A 22,906-nucleotide genomic window follows, 5' to 3' on the forward strand; every position below is an offset into this window, starting at 1 on the left:
GGAGGAGGCTTATGAATGTGAACATGATTTGGTCAACAGAAAAAAAAAAAAAGAGAGAAAAAAAGCAAAAAATAACTACAGACCTCATCAGAACAAGATGTAACACATCTCTTCTTGAACTGATTTTCCATCATTCACATAAAACAAGTCTTTTAAAGAACATAAGAAAAGCTACCTGGTTTTATGGCTGGCAGTTGAGAAGGAGAGGAAAGAGGAGAATGGCATTATTTTGCATCACTGAGATCAAATACTGCTATTTCGGGACCATATACACATATATGTAAACATGATATATTACTTTTGCTACAGTACCTCTAACTGGGCATAAACTTCGCCTGGCATCTTCTGTCCGTAGCTTTCTAACAGTGCAACCATCTCTTTTAAAGGTTCAAAGAGTTCATCAGCAGTTGTCTGCCTCTGCTTCACAGCCAAGAGATGGCCCATGGTTTCTACCAGCACACAGTAATCTCCCTCGGTCAGCTCCCTATGAAGTCCAGCATCTGTCACTTTTATAAATTCTTCTAAGTCAGTCAGACTACCAAAGAGAGACAGGTATGATTACGAACAGGGCAAACATTCCTTACTATAGTGAATAAACATGTAGTAAGCCCTACTGGTACTACTAGTGGCACTTAAGCTGTTTTACAAAATAAATATAGTTAATTATAAAATAACTATAGTTATTTACATTTTATATTTATTTATTTATAATATTTATTTATCTAAATATATTTAGTATTTAAAATAAATATAGTTGTTTATAAAATAAAATAATATAGTTTTATTATATCATTTTAAGACATTTTGGGCCTGACTTCCAGCGATGGCAAGTGCTACTATTGAGAATTAACCCAACAGGATATGCAAGTACAATATCTGGAAAACAAACAAACAAAAAAACCCACAAACCCCGCCCCCAACCAACCACTAAAAAAACAGAAAGAAAACAAAAATAAAAAAGCTGCAAACCCAGTTCATTGAAGTGTTACATGTTAAAAGACCCCAAGATTATAGTTATTCCTTTAGTGCATGTAGACACGCACACATGCAGTCCATTTTACCTAATAATGACGAATCTCAAGAGACATTCCTTAAACATCCAGCTCCATTTCTTAATAGTGTTTAGCAAGCTCATTTTGAAAGGCTTCGTATCCACTTTAAATCAACTTTCAAAAATTTCTGAGTCTTCAAACTCTCTTATCTGAATATAAAGATTTTCATAGATGCCAATCTAGAGCAGAAGAGAGACAAATAAATGCATATACTCCTCCAATTTCCCCCCCCCCCCACTAAATAGGCCATTACTAAGACTACTTGCTTTCTTGCCTGCTCTTTAAACAGTTTAATAGTGGGAGGCTGTTGAGAGACTTCATCAATAAGAGGCATCTTTGTGGATGCTAAACAATGACCACGGAGAAGGAATTGCTTCATAAACTCAGACTGATCCTCCAGCCAGAGAGACGCATAGCTAGCGAGAGATCTTCTGTACCCCAGGGCTTTGCTGGCAACATTTGCCACTCTCGCCATAATCTCCTGCCTGATTTCAGACAGATCAAACATGTTGTCCGTATCATTCTAGGCATCAAAAGAAAAGTTTTGTAATTTCAGTAACTGAGATGGTAATACCATTTGGTTAAATTTACATGCAAATGGAAGACTGGAATTTCACCCCTTTTCCCCAGAGACCTATTAACAAGAAAAATTACAATTCACTCAGCTGTTCCTATTTTGGGTTTACATTTTGTTATATGAACACATAAAAACAAACTGAATGCATATCCTTTGCAAGTTATTCAGAGCTGAACTGTTCATGGACTATATGTAATTTAGTGGATACTCCCTTACTTGTCCAAGAGATTAAGCTTCCACTATGTGCAGATTTACAGACTTTAACATGGCACCCAAGGTGGAAGCTCACAGCACGGGAACCGAGAGACAAATATTCAGCTAATCTAAATTAGCTTTGCGTAAAATGGACAACTTCATTCTGCTGCTCACGGATGCAGAAGCGGGTGAAAGCACGAGTAAACCTTCAGAAATTAATGGGACTATGCCTCTATAAACTGCATAACTGAGAGAACAGATGAGGCTCAGGATTTGAAGACTGATGCTATTAAATGAGTTCGCAACTAAAAATAAACTTCTTGCAGCTTACAATTAATTGGATTCATTACTTCCAAACACAAGAGGAGAAGCTGTACCTGGTAATGTTCTGATCCCAGGTGTGCTGCTACCCTTTCCACCTGGGCAGACATTCAGAAAACATCACCCAGGAGTTCATCTACTAGGTCATAAAAGCCATCGCCAGCCTCTTTATCTAGAGAAGTTTAAACTGAATCTCTGTGCCATTAAGGATCAGTCGTGCTTGGAAAAGTGGAGCTGGCTTCAAATTTTCTTCTGTGTTCTCCAAAAAGAAGTCTAAAGAATGCATTATGGTGTTATATAAACTATCAACCACAATGTCATCAACATACTCTATATAAAACTTCCAAGAGGCTAACGAGGAATCTGCTTTGAAGAGCTTTAAATTTCCCTAAATAAGCAGACAAACAAACCACCTTACAGTTAAAAAGCGTTTAATTTATCATTGTGTTAATGTTTGTTTTCATTCAATACACTTCCTTGTTTCAGCATTATTTTTATATAGTTGACGTATATTGCAAAACAACACTTTCTAGTATTTCTTGTATCCAGTGTGCTACTGGACCATACTTTGGTCAGTGTAGGAGACTCCTGAACCTCTTTGGAATCACAGTTTACACCAGCAAAACCTCTGTGCAAGGGTGAAGGCATCCCTGCATTGAAAAGGCTACAGGTTGGCAGAAAACTATCATACAATACCTCAACTTTGATGGAATATCCACATTTTGTAAGAACACTTCTGCATGTTTGTTCTGCATTGCGGTATCAACGCTTGTTATATTTAACTAAACATTAAAAAGAAACCCATAGAATCATAGAATCGTTAAGGTTGGAAAAGACCTCTAAGATCATTGAGTCCAACCGTCAACCCAACACCACCATGCCCACTACACCATGTCCCTAAGCACGTCATCTACACGTCTTTTAAATACTTCCAGGGATGGTGACTCAACCACTTCCCTGGGCAGCCTGTTCCAAGGCCTGACCAATAGGTTCCAAGGCCTGACCAATAGATCAGGTTTTGATCTCCTTCTTAAATAAATATCAATAGTATAAATAAAAGGCAATAATACAAATAAAATTAGGTCTGAATCTGAACTAAAAGGTACTCTTCAGATAGTAATGCTAAGATTAATGTTGATAACGGACACAAAAATTTGTTGCAGTAGACACAGAAGCAGGTCTCTCAAAAATTAGCAAAAAATGGGGCAAAGAGACAAAAAAACCCTGCTTCTGCATTCGTGTCTTATTCAAGTTAAGTTCTTTGACTTAGTCACTGTACGACATATCACTTGTAGTCATGTAACGCAGCAGTTCATATTTAAGGATATTATAATTTGATTTAGCATTCATAAGTAAACTGGTGAATTAAATTCGCTGTTGTACATTTTTAATTACACATATAAGGAAGCAATATTCATATTTCAAATAAAAATTATTTCACAATACATCTAGTGCAAGAAAGTATTTCAGGACAATTTCTCCAGCTGCAGAAATTACTTTACCTGTGGGGATCACAGGAACAACATAGCTCAGAGCAACAAAAATGAGACAGCAGCACTATCATGACTGCAGCTTGCCAGTCGTTCCCAATCTACCAACTTAAAAAAGCACTAATGTCCTTTTCAGATGTTGCCAAAATTGTTCTCTCTTCTCCCTATTTGTCTTCAAACTTCAGTCTTAACTTTTGTGTGGTTTGTGCAATTATACAAATAATTGAACAAAAACATGCAAGTGACTAAGTATTAATAGTCGAATATTTAATACCCATGTCACCACATCAAAATGCAGCTCACTTGGCCATTACCTCTACAAGATGATGGATCTGGTAGCTATCTTCTTGAATTTTGTATATTTTAGCAAGTCTCTCTCCTTTGTCATCCAAGTATAATAGAGCTTCTTTTTCACCTTTCCTGAAAAAGAGGTCATGTTCCATCCATAGAAAGTAAGTTACGGGAAGGCAACTGGATTCACAGCCTGAAGATCCAGACTAATGGTATCTAATGCTCAGCTGTGGCCAGCACTGCAAGCTGAAGGGTAAGCTGCGGTGGGATTCTGTTAGACAACGATGTGATATTTCCTTTCAACAACAGCAGGATAGTTAGAGCCCTGCACGTGCACCCACACATGCATGCAAGCTGCAGGGGCTGTGGTGAAGAAAAAAGAAAAAACGAAACACACACTGCTAACATATCCCGCCACCACAAACCTTTGCAAACCTGTTCCTTTTCTCATACATAGCTAAAGCAGAATCTGGAATACTGAGTTGGTTCAACATCAAGAGATATTTCACATCTCTCAATAAAGCCACTAGCTAGAAGAAGGAAAGAAACAGTTTATCTCATATTTATCCCTTCAGAAGCCTCAACACAGTGACTTCTTGTTTACTTTGTATTTGATCTCAGATATAAAGGCATTAGAATATCTTTTTGATGACTGGAGTATAGGAAAGCACACAGGAGACATCTTTTAATTAGTCTTCAGCAATTTATGGGTAGGGATTTAAGAGCTTTTTGAAGTTTGATATCTTGAAGGTATGTTACAAGGTAAGTGCTGTCATTATATTATTATATTATTATTATATTAACATATATTATTAGATTTCCTCATGTGTCTCTAGGGAAACCATTTACTACTGTAATAACCTTCTTTACTGTTTAAAGTAAGAACTCTCCCCTGAGCAGGTATAGGGCAACCAGATTTCCTGACTGGAAAACAAAGACAACAAAATAAGTAAGATTTAAGATTTTAGGATTTACTCATACCCTAGAATATTACTGTCATTTTATGAATATGAAGTCAGGGAGAAACATCAGATACAGATTTAATTACAATTATACTTACATACCTTAGAGTCAAAATTCACACTCAGGAGGTCATTTTCAGGATTACGCTTAATTAGAGGTTGGTCTCAATTAAACTGACAAATTTTATCCAAAAAATCATCAAGCAAATCTCTTACAGTTCTTAAAAAGCAATTCTGAGAATACTACCGAGTGCACTTCAATGCAGAAACATGAAGTTTCCACAATATACCACAAAACTTGAACTGTACACATGCACAACATGGATGTATAAATTCACTTGGATAAGACACCATATTATGCAGATCACACTTGTTCAGTGATTAGCGATGCTTTATTTAAAGGCTGTTAACTTTCCACTAAATCAGCGACTATGAACAACTTATGGATGAGGCAGAGATGAGAAGTAGGACCAAAATGTCTGTATTCGTTCCTTCAGTTCTTTAGCCCATTTAAGGTTTCCTGAAGTAACTGGCATATTTTTGTTAACTATTTTATTCCCTTCTTCTGCCTGCTTATTAGAACAGAAATTAAGCCATTATGAACCAACAAGAACATAATCTTTTTTTTTTTTTTGCATTGTGGCATACCTTTTTAATGTGTTCATCACATATATGTCTGCAGTTATCCAGTTCTTCATAAAACATTTCCAATAAAATATTGCAATTTGGGCTAAATATCTCCATGATGACAGGTTTTTTTAGAAAGCTTCCAAAGACAGTTAAAAGCTTAAAAAGAAAATAAAGGAAAAAAAAGAAAACAAACAGCAAAGTAAGCATTAGAGTTCTCTTTCTGTAATAATCTTCTCTCAACTTGAAATCTCATCCAAAAGGCTTCTGAAGGATTAGAACTGTACCAAGCTATACTATCGGTATGTGCCATGTGCTGATAAACAGACCACATATTTCTAAATATTCTCTTCAATTGTGCTAAACATATGAATTCTAGAACGATTAAGAGTGACAGGTTAGCTTAGATCCTAGAAAGTATTTAACTACGATTTCCAGATCCATATACCCCACACTCTAGATACTTCCTAAATCCTACCCTGCACATTTCTAACCTGTGTGTTTTCTCCCCTTTTTCCAGACATATTCTTTCTCCTGAAACACTAGCCTCTTCCTCCAGTGTCTCACACAAATTCAAAGTCTTAATTGTACGTTCATGGTTTTTTTGAGGGAAAAAAAGCCTACTGCTGTAAAAAAATTACCAAACAAGAGGCAAACAGAAGTGGCTTCTCTGAGGATAAGTTGTCTTCCATTCTCCTTGCTTTGTTTAAAGTTAAGACTAGTTATCTGCCTTTTGAAAGAGTAGATTTAATACTGTATGTATTATCTGAATTCAGTGAGAAGGTAAGTTTGGAAAGAAACAGAATAAACACCAGCATTAAATGCAAGATACTCACTTAACTGCTAATGATGCCAAAAGTGACAACCTAAGGAAAATTAATTTACTCAGAATTTGTAGTTAAGTATTAATTATTACTGCCTTATACTTACCACCACTAATTTGCAATACTTTCACACAGTTTGAGTGTGATGTATACAATGTCATAGAAATGTATGTCTAAAAGGGACTTCAAGAGCAATTAGCCTGTGTTCCTGCCCCAAGACAGGGTCTGCTATACCTATGCCATTTCCAAGAGATGTTTTTCTAGCCCTCCCTGAAAGATTTCTCAGTAACGAAGAGCCTGTTACCTCCCCTAGCAATCTATTCTAGCGATTCATTACACTTGGCATAAAGTGGTTTTCCCAGTCATCAGACTTGAACCTTCTGCACTTTAAATTAAATCCATTATGTTCTGGATGTAGAGAACAGACTATTTCCTTCCTATATGCAGAAGTCTAATGTATTTGAAGATTTATGTCTGTTTTCCATCTTTTCTTTTTCAGCCTCAATAACCATCAACAGACCCTCTTTCCTGAACTGTAATGCTTATACCTGGGCACAATACTCCATTGGAGGCCTTATCAAGGGTGATTAAAATGAAAGATTTTTCCTTGTGCCTTTCAGGACAATCACCCATTGGAACATCTTACATACTTACCTCTTTCTTAATAACATGACATCATCGACTCAGGCTCTACATATGACAACTCCTAAATCGTATTTTGAAGAACTGTTTCTAACCAACTGTTCTCTATCTTACATTTTAATTATTCCTGCTTAAGAATAATACATACTACTGCAGAAACACAGTCCAACTCCCCAGGCTAACTGTATGCTGCACTGGATGGAGCGCCTGGATGCACCTGCCATCCATGAGATTCTCCACGCCTTGCGCAGTCAAGTGCAAATACAGAATGATAGCGAATCTGTTTCTCTGAATCACGTTTTAGATCCGGCCTTAGCTATGGGTTAACTTCTGGAAAGAACCTGTATTCAGAACAGCATTAAAATGAGAATAGAACTGAAGAACTCAGTTTGAGTCTGCAGCTGAAATACACCACAAGATTACATTTATTTCAAAAGAATGTATCGCCAAAATATTTTCTGTTAGTCAGTATGCCACGGCATTCAATTCACAAATAGATTACCTACACATAAAGTTTAATTTAAGCAATGCACAAACCTGTTTTTTTTAACAATAAATGAAGAACAGTTTTATGTGTAGGGGTACTGACCTTGAACGTGGATTCTAACCCTGAACAGTCATGAAATCCTACACAAAGAACTGAGGCAAGACGTCTGTCAAGATCCCCAGTTTTGGCTTTAAATTCAGTACAATCAGCTTCCAACTCCTGTAATGTTAAAAAAAAAAAATGTAGAAAATGCATGCCTTTCCAACGGGAAGAAAAGCTAATGGGCAGCATGGTTGTGCTAAACACATAGCTCATTTCTGTCACTGAACAAACTTCTAAGATTTTTGTATTTCAGGTTTTTCAGTAGTACTTTAACTGAGGAGCAATGATCAATGCTATCTAACAGTGATGCTTTTGGTTTGGTTTTTTTACAGAAACTGAGTTAATAACTGAAGCATTTGCTTAGCAATACAGATTATTTTTGAACATCAGTGTAAGATCAATACATGTGTGTACCAGTATACAGATATTCAAGGAAAGGAAAAATATTATTAAAATATTTTGTTTAGGAAGCTTGATAAGAGGGATAGCCATCTATGCCAGGTACTATTACTTCTTACATTTATGCTGACACTATTAGCCCTCCCATTAAACAAAGAACTTCTCAACAAGTTTTTACAAGCTCAAATGATCTCTGCATGTTATCATTAAGTAGGATATTATGAGCATCAAACTTCAGCTACTCAGATACTTGAAGTCAACTCACTAAGTAAACAGTATCTTTTGACTCTGACTCATTGTTACATTTAATTAGATTATCTTAAGAATCCGCAGCTACCTCATGTATTAGGCAACAGAACAACAGCCATTTTCTATAGCACAGCTGTACTTTCTTTATACTCAAGGTAATTAACCATGTTCACAAATGAGGACTTTTGGAAAAATAATACCAGAGCAGAAAAGACAGGTGCATATTAATGCAAGTTCATGCTGGCTCTAAAGGGAGAGCTCCAGCACCTTCTGCTTTGTCCTGTTAGCAACACAAACAGTAACATGTACAAGTAAAGCTACACTTGTTGCTTTGTTAAATACGTTAACACTAATCACCTCTGAGAAAATATTCTTCCTCACAACTTGGCTAAATCTCTTTTCTGTTGCAAGCCACTTGGAAAAAAATAAAATAGAAGTACCCATAGCCAAGCTGGACAGTTAAATAAAATTCAGCCTCCTTGGAAAGGCATATAAAATTAACTTGTTTATTTAAGAATCTTCTTCCTTTCTAATGCCCTCTCTCCCAACTAATGTGCTTTTTGTTTGGCTGGTTTTTAAACACACTGCACAAAACCACACATATATACCCAAAACACATGACAGATGAACTACCTGCACTTCTTCACAGCCAATAAAGAAATTCAGATTTAGTTGTGTGACTGGGTGTGATATGTATTTAAAATACCTATATTTAATACATCAAAAATCCGCTTAAGACAATCAGTCTGAGAAGCCCATATCTGTGCCCTGAAAGCATCCTTTGGTCCTCTTCAGAGTCAGGCCCCCAGTCACACCACAGTCCAGACCATTTCTCTGTTCTGGATTTGGGGCAATTGCATCCATGTATTAACCAAACACATACTGCACATTGCTTATTCAGAAGCATGTAAAACTTGTTCTTGGAACTATTCATATATCATACACTGAATAGCATGAACCTTGAAGCTTCTGACAAACAAATTAGCTTTAAGATGACAGCTAGTGTTTGATAAAGCTCCTGGTTAGTATTGTCAAACCCAAAGGCAATTAGTTTCCGAAGAACCTGGAAAAAAATACTATTTTACCGATAACAGTTAAACCAGCACCGTAATTGGTGCTTGGTATTCCACTTGTACTTCTGTCAACACTAAGCCTGCATACACGAGTGAGAGTGGCTCGAACTTGAAAACTCACACTTGTTGGCTATGATTTACTTGGCAATAAGCTGGAAAGTCAACAAGCTTACAATGCAGAATGATCGTTCAGAAACATGCTAAAAGGTTGTTTTTGTCCTGAGTCAGTCGAGTCACTAAGGGAGGACCCACTGCCTCAGAAATGGATCAGCTCAAACCATCTTACAATCTGTCTGGCCAAATATGATAATTGCTGTACTTTACCTAGCAGCTTCAAACTGTTATTCAAGCATCTCACCACCATTTACATTTATACACTGAGTATGCAGGGAATCCTTCGTAGAGGTAAAGGCAAACCAGAAAAACTATGTATAGGCCTGAGAAGGAGTGTCTTGAAACCACATCTCCCACAGACAAGGACACTTCAGAGCGCCAGTACAGAGTACAGGGTACAGTACAGTAAGTCCTGACCTTAAGACATGGGAAGCTTTACCATGGATTTTAAAGCAGTGCCAGGGTTTTACCCTAAAGACATTAATAATTTTGTAAGGCTTCTGCATGAATTAAACCTGTGCCATTCGTTTAGTTCAAATCTGGTTTATGATCATTCTTCTGGATTTTCAATTACCTAGATTAAGCCACATATTTGCAAGAAAAACCAGTGCGCATATACACAGGTTATATTTCCTACCACATCTAACAGAACAGTAAATTTCTATATTTTGCTAATAATTATATTATTATTAACATTTTAATAATAACAACTTTAAAATTTGGGTCTGTTTCAGAAAATTTGCCTGTTAAAGTAACACCTCACCCAAAATACATGCTCCTTACACGCACGGCACTCCCTCTCCTTAACACGCTGCCAAAAACACCACGCAGCAGGTCCGAGCTCCCAAACGCCAGCAAAGCTTATACCCACCAGGAGGCTGAGCCCATCTCCTCGTTGTCTGCACCTCTGCAAACCCAGTAAGGCTTGTGGATATACAGGTGTCAGGAGCACAGGGAAATGGCACAGACACAGCTAGGAGAATCAGCTGGCTGGAGGGTTTTGGGGGAGGAATGGGTGGGTTTAAGCATTAAAAAAAAAAAAAAAAAAAAATTGGTCATCCAATAGAGAATAAGAATTTCATTTAAATGAAGGTCAGTCAGCAAAGAGATTAGAAAAAGTATGTTTTTAAGGTAGATTATTTGGGGTGATTGAATCCCACTTGGGATAGCAACCTTTTGGATGAGGAGGGCAAAGAAGAGCGTCATCACGGGGCACCCATTAAATCTGCAGCTGGGGCTGAGGCTGCCTCACCCCCCTCTGCTGCTGCCTTACCTCCCCTGGCTGGGGCACACACCTGCGAGGGGGCAGCCCTGGGTTCCCCAGCCTCCTCACCTCAAGAGGAACTTAATCAAGACCTCCCCACCGTCAGAGAGTACCCTGAAAGAGCGCATTTGACTGCCGTTCTGCCAGCCCTGGCGGGCGGAGCAGCCAGAGGAGCGCCCGGGCGGCTGGGGCGCTCCCCGGGCGGCGCCGTTCTCCCCGCCGCGCCTGGCTGCCCGGCGCAAGCGCTGGAAGCATCCTCCGCGCTGGCACCAGAGCCCGCTCTCACGGCAGCCGAGTGCTCTAGTGCTGCCAGAGTGCTGCCAGCAGGCAGCAAAGCCAATCACATAAGGCGATAGGGTACTTCTTTATTTGAATTTATGCTGAAAGTGAATTAAATCCTTCAGAAAACACCATTTAGCAAGTTTACAGATACTTATAGCTATGAATTAACACCAAAATCTTGAAAATAACCAAAAAAAAGCACCTATGAAAAGAAAAGTAATAAACATTCTTTCTGTTTTATCAGGTATACATATCATGACTGCTAATAAGCATAGCGTTAGGAATTATTTCAGCTATTATTGCAAGACATCGCTATATACCAACATTTTAAAAGCCTTCTCTATTTTTCAAGTAGAGTCGACTGATCTATTATTTACACCAGAACTGTACATAAATTACATCCTAACACTCTCGGAAAAAAGCTTACTGTCGGAAAAAACCTGACTGTCAGTTCTGTATATTGTATGTCGATAATTAACTTTTTTTTCTTTTTTTAATTTTGGTCAATGTTGGTGGAGGATTTTGTTTCACTTTATCCAAATTTATTTTATTCACTTAAATATATTTTATTCACTCAAATATATTTTATTCACTCAAATTCTTTGGCAAGAACCACCTGAATGCTTCTCCACATGTGGCACTTCTAAATAATTCAATCATCTGATCAGGAGAAAGCATCCAGAAATCTTTTCTTAAGAAAATTAATTTCTGATTTAAGAAGTGGTAGACGCTGAACCCAGCTGTGTTGGAAGCCTATTTCATGCCTAGTTCCACTCAGCACTATAAAATTCCCAGTTTCACAACCTCCAAGTTCACAGATAATTCTAAATAAACAAGGAAACAACAGCACAAATGCCTACGCACAGGCTGCAATATTACCATGTTACTGTAACCTGAAGGATCGTATGTTCTCTTTCTGAAAACTTCACAGCTTTCCAGAAACTCTTCCTTCATTCTGCAGACCTGCTCACTTAAAATTTTCCCCTTGATTCCACCAAACTCCAGCTTTTCCAGCTTTTGAAATTCCAACATGTTAATGAAAATTTCCTAGATCAAATGAATAAAAATTAATTAATGGTATGCCTCTACAAAAAACAGTAACAAACCTGATGTTTGAGATAGTTTTTGCCTCATTTGACCTTCTCTCTTCCGGTTTGGCAGAATGAGAGGTTAAAATCTGTGCCATCTTAAATAATTAATATGAAAAAAAGTGGAGGAGCAACAGGTAATTGAAGCAAGGCTTTATCCTGGTTGAGTCACTTGTAGGATTAAAACACAAGTGGAAATGAATTGTCGCATAGAACATACAAATTTAACTCCATTTTATCAGATTATCAGTTAAAAAAAGCCTAGATAAAAAAGAGCACGCACTACTAAACACATACTTCCGTGTGTAAACACACGATTTATTATCATAACACAAAATGTTGCTATGAAAATTAAACATAACTCTTTCTCAGAGGAGTAAAATTGAACCCACTTCAACCTCCTTTGTAACATGTGCCAAATTAATTTCTATGGGCTCTGATTTCACTCGAATGAAGTAATTGTTTTATGCCCCAAAGGGATGAAAATAATTCGTGCCTTCTGTGTTTGGAAACGTGCAACACCTATTCTCTTCAGGAGCAAACCAGTCGCGGGTTCCCCAAGCAGACTCCTGCTGGACTGCAGTCCTCTAGGCTCAGTATTACGATCTACAAAGACTTAGCGGCCACCTCACCCTGAAGGGACCTGCTTGCACAGGGCTGGGCTCTCTGTGGGACCATCTGATTGTCAAGAACCAAGACTATCAGCAGGAGTTAGTTCGTGTGCCATGGCTGTACGTGATGCTCCTGGCGGGAGCAAAACTGCTGGCACAGGATGCAGTCCCTAAGCATTTACAACTACCCCCGGCCAGACCACCGCGACCTGTCTGTCTGCCAACGGACAGCCAAGAGCCAATGCATTTGCCCCAAACCCCTTTCAGGCACTGTCGGACACTGTAAGACTGGATTTCTTACCCTCTGATAGTATTTTAAAGGGGTGGGATGGAAAGGCACACTAGCTAAATAACTGCAGAGCTAAAATACCTCGTTTCCCAGCTCAGATCCCAAAAGTGAATCTCCCACTTCCCAGAAGGGCACCCTAACTAGCAGCTAGTCTAGACTCTTACTGCAACTGCTTCCAGGCTCAGAAAAGCATAAAAAAAGGCCCCAGGAACCAGAACCTATGACTGCTCCCATCCTATACAAATACCCTAACTACAGTATTAGAAAAATCATCTACACACCTCAGATTTTTCATCTTTTTTTGCTTGTTGGCACAGATTTAAAAGGAAAGGTGAAGAGTATTCTGTCTCATCCAAGGACCAGCTTAAAACACCACATTTTTTCTAGCTGTAAACAGATGACTCCTTCTCAGTTCTTAGAAAAAAACAGATGGAGGTGCCGTGCTCGGGAGGAAGTCCCAGCCATGGGCTGCATGTGAAGAGTGGCACTTGACTCAAGCAACTTTCAAAATTCTGGGAAGGGCTGGATTTAGGAAACAGCTTTGTCATTTTTCTTACTGCTAACGCTAGTCTGCTCCTTGCACAGCACGCAATGTTTGCATCCTACTCAACGCTCCTAATTCTTCCTATGCACTGTAATATTGCATTCTGGATATTAGAAACCTGAGTCTTGCTGTCTGTATAACTGAGAATAGCCCATATTTCTTAGATATTACATTTATCCAGCAGTATAGATTATAAGTAATACCTCAATCTTCAGTAAGCGGTTGAGGAACATATCAAATCTGGCAAACAACAGCTCAGATCTGAAATCCCATGGTTTAAATTCCTTGCCACAGGTGAAGTAACTCTCCAATCTGTTTTTGTGACTAAAGAATGAATCCTTAAAGCTTTTAAAATAGTTTTAGCTATTTTCACATGTTCCAACGCTTCCTCAGTTTCTCCTTTGAAAAGATTTTCTGGTGAAAGATACAACCTAGACTAGAACGTAAATAAATGAACAGCAGAAGAAAAAATTCTTAAAAATGTAGTCATGACATCAATCACAAAGTTACTTTCCACTTTATATACGAACACAGAGAACAGTATGTATTTTATTTTAAAATTGTTATCTCTAACTATTCTAGTTTGTCAATTATCTCATAATAGAATTCTCACTTTTGAGATGCTCCCAAAGTGTGTTCAACCTGTTACAAATCCCTCCAGCTAGACTGAGTGGTGCGGTTGACACGCCCAAGGGACAGGACGCCATCCAGAGGGACCTGGACAAGCTCGAGAAGTGGGCCCATGTGAACCTCGTAAGGTTCAACAAGGCCAAGTGCAGGGTCCTGCACCTGGGTCAGGGCAACCCTCAATATCAATACAGGCTGGGGGAGGAAGGGATTGAGAGCAGCCCCTCAGAGGAGGACTTGGGGGTACTGGTGGACAAAAAGCTGGACGTGAGCCAGCAATGTACGCTCACAGCCCAGGCGGCCAACTGTGTCCTGGGCTGCATCAAAAGAAGCGTGGCCAGCAGGTCCAGGGAGGAGAGTCTGCCCTTCTACTCTACTCTGGTGAGACCCCACCTGCAGTACTGCGTCCAGCTCTGGAGGCCTCAGCACAAGACAGACATGGACCTGTTGGAGCGGGTCCAGAGGAGGGCCACAAAAGTGATCAGGGGAGTGGAACGCCTCTCCTATGAAGAAAGGCTGAGAGAGTTGGGGTTATTCAGCCTGGAGAAGAGAAGGCTTTGGGGAGACCTTATTGTGGCCTTTCAGTACTTAAAGGGGGCTTATAAGAAAGATGGGGACAGACTTTTTAGCAGAGCCTGTAGCCATAGGACAAAGGGGAATGGTTTTAAACTAAAAGAGGGTAGATTCAGACTAGATATAAGGAAGAAATTTTTTACAATGAGGGTGGTGAAACACTGGAACAGGTTGCCCAGGGAGGTGGTAGATGCCCCATCCCTGGAAACATTCAAGGTCAGGTTGGACAGGGCTCTGAGCAACCTGATCTAATTGAAGATGTCCCTGCCCATGGCAGGGAGGTTGGACTAGATGACCTTTAAAGGTCCCTTCCAACCCAAACTATTCTATGAATTCTATAATTATGGTATTTATTAGACAACTAACAGACAGATTAAATCCATGTGTCTGTTATTGGTGTACTGCATAGCAACTAACATTTCTCAATTAGGTACTTACGTGGTTTACCACCCTTACTTGAAGCTACCTGGTCAATACGCAGATTGCAAAATTCCTGCAGCAGAACTATTATTCGTGCAGGCATGCTATAAAACTTGGAGTGGCTCCATATCAAGCAGATGGTGTGAAATAAAGGCGGGATTAGATTACAGATCTTTGGGAATTCCATCTCCCGAAAGAGCTGAATGTATTTTTCAGTGCTCTCAGATATAGATCAATATCTTGGGCTTCTACAAGTGCTATAAAAATATAAAAGGGAAAAATGCTACAGCTTAAGAGATGATCACTTCCAAATCATCCTAGACTCAATGAAGAATGCAAAGTTATCCTGTACTTACTTAAAAGAAACAGATACGTAGGTTTTAGTGGCATGTTACAGCCAAAGATTGCTTATGAAACTGCACAGAGGCTCTGCAAGTGGATAGGATGGTTCCCGTTCCGCTGCTGGTACTTAAGGATACTTAACAACTTTCTACAATCAGTCTGTTTTTCCTCTCACTGCTGCCAACCAGACTGAGGAGAGGCAGGAATCACCGCAGATACCCAGGTCACTGAAATGTGAAATTCTACCTTGGAATGAAAGAAAAGAAAATTCTGAAGCCTGCGATCATTTTAAAGAGACAGGCCAGGTCTGATCACAAGAGGTCAAATGATAATCAGTTACTACTGCTGACTAATCTGGCACCAAGAGGAAAGCGCATCTGGACGTTCTGGCAAGGGCTGTGTGCTCCACTGCACCTTCCAGTGTTACATTCAACGGCTTGGTGTTTTTTGTCAAAGGGGAAGAGGACTCCACATTTGCTTCAAGCTGGACGTTTAACAAACACTGACAACTTATTTCTTTTCATAGATTGTAGAAGCTTGTGCTATTTCGCCCTTCAGCAAAAGGCACAACAGGCTGCTGCTGGCATGGGATGACGTGGGAAGGATTCAGACTCATACAAGCAGGGAGATTTGGGCTCTGTTCAACCCAGTTAAAGTCTGTTCTTTCACCGCTCAAAACTTCCATTGAAGTGGAAGTTATAGAGCAATGCCGGCCTCTACAGGTGGCAAGGTCCTGGTGAATAATGTCTTTCCATTGCCTGGTAGGTACTCCACACATCTCTGGCCTCAAAAGTTCAGAAGAGACCTGAAAATTTTTGCACTCTGTCACTGTAGACTATTTGCTAACTAAAGGCACCTGATGAACTACAGAAGTTTCAATCCCTTCTTCTAGTCATACATCAACAGAAAAACTGCTTAAATGTATTTCAATTCACTAATACAAAATTATCGCCCCCAAAATTTTAACACTGGGATTAAAAAAAAAGAAAAAAATATGTAAATGTGTGAGTACTTTAAGGTTTTATTTCAAAACTTGAACAGTGATCTTTAACCATGAGTAAAATAGGCAAGACAATACTTGTGAGTGTAAGCTGTTTGCAGAGCTAGTATCTCCTAAACGGAATAACATTACAGAAGAAGCTGGCATTTTATTATATTCCATTAAAGTTTAATTTTATATACAAAGTAGTATATTAGCTAAATATTTCTTCATTGCTAACTGCCTTATTTAATTTCTTTTAGCAGTAGAATTTATCTATCTACAGATTTACTGCAGCTAAACAATCAAAAACGATGCTGAAAAAATGCACATACTAATTGATTTTTGCTACTGCTATCTCTCTCACCTATTTTTATGACAGGAAAAGTATCCATATAAAGTTAAAAAAAAAAAAAGCAAATAATGAGCCAGCTCAGCACACAAAAGAACTTGATTTAACATGTGTACGTCCCTGCAGCCCTGATATATCTCACCATCATGACTTACACCATTATGTCAAGACAAATTATAGATTATTCTGTAACACACACATATAAGCACAGACAAAATATACACCTCATTCACTCTACCCTTACCGTCTTCTACTTCCTAGAAAATGTCCTGAGAAGCAGGATAATAGCTGCTTTCTTTGGCTTTTAAGATCTTAATCATTTTTTGAACAACAGGACTCTGAAGCTATAATTTAACAAAGAAGAAAGGAAGGAATTAAAGATCATGGTCGCCTGTCAAAAGAGTAGAAGGGAGAATTCAGGCAACTTACAGTTGCACTCAGAGAATTAATGAATAAATATGTCTCAAGCCTACCAGCAAGACAAAGGCTGATCCATGCCAGCTGAAATCTATGGAAAGGCCCCAAAAGCTTTCAGTGGGGAATGAACTGGGCTCTTCATAACATTCACTTACCTGACATGGCAACGTCACTAATAACAAGCACGGAAGAAGCAGAGGATTAAACACAGCTCCAAACAACATTTCATATTTGGAAAGTAAATAACCTTGCATACCTTTTTTAATTAAAAAGAGCTGTTTCACTTGTAACAAGCTATGATTATTATCATCATTAAACAACAGTATCCGTTTCATAGCCAAATTTGGCAATAATTTCCCAAAACTAAACTTTGTTCTCAACCTCATTTTCTCCAGAGTTTGAGAAATGTCATGGGAAGAAATTTAGAAGAGATGGACGAGAACAACAGAATTCCTTACAGCTACATAGCCCTTCATCACTGACTTTCACCGTCCTCTAATGTTTAACTCTGTTTTTCTTTGGTAACTTATGCAAAGTCTGATTACTTTGGGAAACCACTATAAGCTATTCACAAAAATAAAACAACAAAAAATCACTTCGGTGTCTCATTTTTCAGAGTGCACGGGGAAAGGCAAACCAAAAGAAAGTTCTCCTTGATGTTTACAATAATACCTGAAATCACTTACTTGCTTATTTATATACAAAAGATTGTCTTTTCTTGCTTTCCAGAAGTTCAGATCAGTTTGGGGGTCTGGATGAAGGCCATGCAGAAGAGGTTCAGCAGAATCCCTATCCGCAGTGTCATGAATCTGATGTGACCACCTAATAACCATTGATTCGATGGCACGTAGTACTGCCCTGGAATTGGGATCTTGTCTGCAAAATACGAAAAAAGCTCCTGAATTTCAGAGCAAATACTGTACTGTGATAGTACAGAACTCTTCTCCCCCCACTCTCCTTTACATTTAAGGATGAACAACACTGAAATGTGGAATTTGGTTCTGATAAGAGGAAAATCATAAGAAAACAACCCTGAAGACAGAGCTAAAAAGGCTGTTTATGAAGACACAGATCACACTTCCAGATGTATTTACTATTCAGAACCATAGCCAAACACCCTTTCAGAAGTTATTGGCAGCAGATCCTTTGAATGCTTCTTTGCAATTATTCCAGATGTAAAAAAACCTGCATTTTACTGTTTAATTTTCTGATAAGTAAGTTACATTGTAATTTGGTGTTTGAATGAACGCTAGTACTTAACATAAATATTAAATAGATTTTATTTAATATATTTTTATTACACTTTGCCAGTGTTTACAAAAAAAGGAACTAACAATACACAGCAAAGCATTTTAATAAAATATTAATGGAACGTTAAGTTTACATTCTCCCTTTCACACACTATTTTTTCCCCTTCAGTCCTTTCATTTAAGCTAATTCATCTGTTGTGCCTCAGTTTTAGCTCCATACTTGCTCGCACTATTCTGCCTGGCACACCTGCTTCACTGCCGTGACATACAGCAAGGAGCTGACCCTGACCAGGGCCTTCACAATCATTTATTATTGACAGGATTATAAATCTTCGCTTATCGAACAACTGAATATCAATCATCTCTGTACACAGCCAGTCCTAAACTGAAATCAAGCCTTTGGTTTACTTAAACTGTGAGTTCTCTGGGACATAGCTCATATTATTGCTGTTTCTATAGGTAACAGATGCACAGCCCAATGATTAGTGCCGCGCTCCTTTTTGATGCCATCCTTTGAGATTAGTACTAATCTCATCAAAAACAGTAACACACCTTTTATGGCAAGAGTGCAGTTCACATTAAACACTCAAGGCAACAGAGAAGTGCAATCTATTGGAAACACATTTAAAAGGTAATTCAACAGAATAACCCTATTTTGTACTCTGGAAGCATAGCTTCATGTGATTCAAAATCCTGGTGACTCTACAGACAGCTTAAGTCTTGCCTTTGAAATTAATAAACCCAAAATAGAAATTCTTGAAAATTCATGTTTTCATATGACAGAGTAATTACAGTGTTTAAAATATATTAATTGCACATAAAATACTTTAAAATACATTTTAATGCTTAGAAAAATGGAGTAATAAAAATATTATGTTTGGAATACTAAGTATTTAATTACTTTCTTGTTAATGCAATTTACTACCAGTTTACATCCGAGACTAAAAACACCAAAAGCAGTGCACTTTTTTTGCCTTTTTTTTCCCCCTCCTGTGTTGCACAGGTCACACAATAGTCTTTCTTTACTTATTTTCAGCATATATTTGATGCAAGTCTGTCTTTGCTGCAACCGTGGGAATGGGAAGATGAGTTCTTCCTGACATCAGTCCTTTCATAATTTGTGTTTTATTTTTCCTTATTTCCACATGATGCTCCGTATCTTGGGAAACACAACCTGGCCAGGACATATGGTTTTCCTTATTGCTTAGAATAGGCACTAACACCTGGAGGCAAAGCGGGAGAAGCAACATTACAAATCAGTAATAACAGTAACTTGGCTATTGGTGACATACTGCAAACCGCTTCTTTAAATCTGAGAGGAACAAGCTAACCCAAGCCACACTTCTCAAACTCATGACTATTTGAATCAAAATCAGCTTTATATTTTCTTTTTCTATCAACATAAATACATACTTGAATCTCAGCCAGATTGTACTGTAGATGGAAATTATGTTTTGGGACAGTATTGCTTCTCAGTCAGCTGAAAATGAATACTGAGCAGCTCCAGAAACTCAGAAGAAGTTTACACCACTTTTATTATCATCACTCTCCTCCTTCCCTCCCTTACCTCAAGAAATAGAAACAGATTGGGACTAGGGGGAGAGGGGAGCAGGCATAGTTTCATACCACCTATACCCAGTATCTTCCTAACAGGAGAAACAAATCCTATCAGCAGCCCAAACCCTCCTTTCTGTGGTTTAATAGCCACTAATATATACCATTTAAAGCCAGTTTACTTGCAGGCTATAAGCTCCTATCTAAAATTATTTCCTAGAAATAGACACCTGTGATATCCTTTGGAAAAATATTTTTTCTGTGATGCAAAAGCATAACGCTGATTGTGAATTTTGTTCCAGTTCAAACATTTATTTTAAATCCTTCATCTTCTCACACTTATAAACATTTCCTAACTTTGCACCACACTGCTTCTTAAACCAGTCAGTAGAGAGTTCTGCTTGGGAAGGCAGGTAGGAACTTGAAGTATGTTACTATTTGTCATGATACTTGAAATTAAGCACATGCTCAAATCAAAGTACTTTGCTGAATCAGGTCCACGCCATAGAGAGATTAATTAAAACTTCACACCAGCATCCCAAGTGAGCTTCTTGGAGGAACATCTTCATGTCTTCATCAGTGTATGGGCTTCAGTCACTCGTAAGGCTCAAAGTATTTTATTGCCAAACATCAAAATCGACGAGAAACCTTTGAGTTACAGAATTCAGGGAGATGGGTCCTTGCTATAGACTCAGTTTTAGGGCCTAGTGCAGCTAAAAATGTGCTGCTACATCCACACCATGTTCCCTGTACTCCTCTCTGCGCCAGAGAGATTAACAAACAAGAAACTGAAAAATAACAGAAAGGGAAACAATAAGGAAAATAGTGATGCAAGTCTGCTCTTAACATAAGTAGTTACAAACTCAAGATTCACTTTTAGGGTTCAATTTTGCTTGTTTTGACAGTGAAGACATGAAGAGCACAAGAGCAGCCCCAGCATACCTGTTGCTTTGCAACTGTTACTCAACTGTGATGTGTAAGCAAGTGGGCAAAAATACGAGCTAGAGAAGCTAGGATGAGCAGCACAGTGCTTCTGTTTATCTGTTTTAACCATCATCCCTCTCCCGAGACCTAATTTATTAGGCCCTGATAGAGTAACGAACAGTGTCTTCAGGACTTTGAAGCTCACGCTCCTCCGCCCAAGCCTGCACCCCCTGAGCACCGCCAGCTGCTTCAGAGCAGCGGAGCCCCGCTCCCACGGCAGCCTTTCCTCCCCTCCCAAAAGCCTTCCCCAGATCTCTCACTTGGGCCGGTTCCCGTCTCATCCATGAAGAGGGCACGCCTTGCACTGCTTGTGTGCTCCCTAGAGACTCAAAAGGCAGACGTGAATTTAATGAGTTCATTTGTGACTTTATGAAGCAAGTTACGCTCCCTTAACATAATAAACCCCTTAAACTTTCCGAACTTCATAAATCTGATAGGCTTTGGGTTTGCCCCAGCATGGAAAAAAAGGAGCAAAACTGACATTTTAGGGAGTTATTTTTCTGTTGTTGAACACTGAAGTCAGGGTATGAGATGTCACTGGAGTTTAGAGACTAGATTTAAATATCAAGGCTATAAATGAAACTCCTTGTGTATACACTGAGCAAGCACTAAACTCATGTCAAAATCTCTAAACTTTCAGTTCTCATGTATAGTCTCTCCTTTGCAAGAGGTTTTAAAATATTTTAATTTTAAAATAAATTTTTAAGCACTTTTTGCTGAAGACTTTTTTAGAACATAGATGAGCAACACATGGAGACTGGAAGTTATGAAATATTTAAGTTAAAAACTTTAGCAGGTGCTACTGCTGGGAAATTTTGGCTTCTCTCTGCAGAATATGCTAGTTGAGTAAACAGCCACAATAGTGCTGTGACATCCAAATCTTAGATATTTGTTTCCATAACATCAAGCCAAGCGAGAAATAATCCCATTCTCATTTTAAGCAGAAATACCCAAGCCAGCTGAATGCCTATATCAAGTTTCACAAAAATCAGCTTCCTTAATAAACACAGATTTAGCAACGAACTGTGAACTTAGTTGTCAACTTCCTCTTCTCTTTTCTTCATGCTAGTCACGATTTGCTCTCAGTGTTTTTCTCTTCCTTACTAATCTTTGAAAAAACCTTGACCTTTCCAAACTGCCCAACAGTGGATTTCAGATGCATTCAGGTGGCTGTGCTTGAAATCCTTCTCCTTTGAAGTTGATGGGAGTTTTGTCATGGGCTTCAATCAGGCAGAGATTTCCGTCTCGGCAGGAGAGTTGCGGTTCTATCCCTGCCCCTATTCATAACCGCTGCCTCTCAAGATCAAACCACTGAGATAATGACCAGCCTGAAATCTGAATGCTGCTAACAAAGTACTAAAAGGCAGGAAGATGAAAACTATTCTTTTTGTCATTGCCATGAGTATTTATACACAGTATCTGTAATACTGTGGCATAAATGGCACACATTTATTCCCTTCTTGAAACATCCATTTTTCATAGAACTGCAGGAGTAACAACTAAAACTGTTCTGTGAAACCTGTTTGGCTGTCCTGGGCTTAAATTTGGGACACGAACCACTATATTGGTCTCTTCCTCGATCCAAAATTTGATCCTGGATCTGTAATTACAAAAATTTGCTCAGAACTAGAGTATTTCCATTTAAAAGCATGTTATTTTGATGAGCCAACGCTTCTCAAAATTTTGGGAAAGAGTTCCAGATAATCAGGATTAGGACCAGAGGCATGACTCAGGACCTGGCAAGAACAGTACAACTTTTACATCCATGATGTTGCCTTTTTGTACCAAGCGTAGATCCACCATTGGTTTAAAGCAGAGCTTCAAATGCAATTTTAAGGGAATTTTCATTGGAAAGGTAGGATTCTGATCTGGATTACAGTCTCTCTGTACTTTTTCTTTAAGATATTCGTGTAGACTCAGCTACA

General features: G+C 38.7%; 1 protein-coding gene across 1 annotated transcript in view; it reads right to left on the bottom strand.

Moving 5' to 3' along the window:
* DNAH11 (dynein axonemal heavy chain 11) overlaps positions 1–22,906 on the bottom strand; it is a 158,071-nt gene that overhangs the window by 134,129 nt on the left and 1,036 nt on the right. Inside the window, 19 exon segments of the mRNA XM_075140860.1 lie at positions 308–535; positions 1,062–1,231; positions 1,327–1,575; positions 2,202–2,326; positions 2,329–2,533; positions 3,950–4,055; positions 4,362–4,456; positions 4,991–5,108; positions 5,342–5,457; positions 5,537–5,674; positions 7,571–7,687; positions 11,831–11,998; positions 13,687–13,829; positions 13,832–13,919; positions 15,150–15,316; positions 15,319–15,360; positions 17,021–17,120; positions 17,880–18,069; positions 19,470–19,666. Coding sequence (XP_074996961.1) covers positions 308–535; positions 1,062–1,231; positions 1,327–1,575; positions 2,202–2,326; positions 2,329–2,533; positions 3,950–4,055; positions 4,362–4,456; positions 4,991–5,108; positions 5,342–5,457; positions 5,537–5,674; positions 7,571–7,687; positions 11,831–11,998; positions 13,687–13,829; positions 13,832–13,919; positions 15,150–15,316; positions 15,319–15,360; positions 17,021–17,120; positions 17,880–18,069; positions 19,470–19,666 — 2,762 coding nt within the window.

Source organism: Calonectris borealis, chromosome 2, assembly GCF_964195595.1.
Source record: "Calonectris borealis chromosome 2, bCalBor7.hap1.2, whole genome shotgun sequence".
NCBI classification, from domain to species: Eukaryota; Metazoa; Chordata; class Aves; order Procellariiformes; family Procellariidae; genus Calonectris; species Calonectris borealis.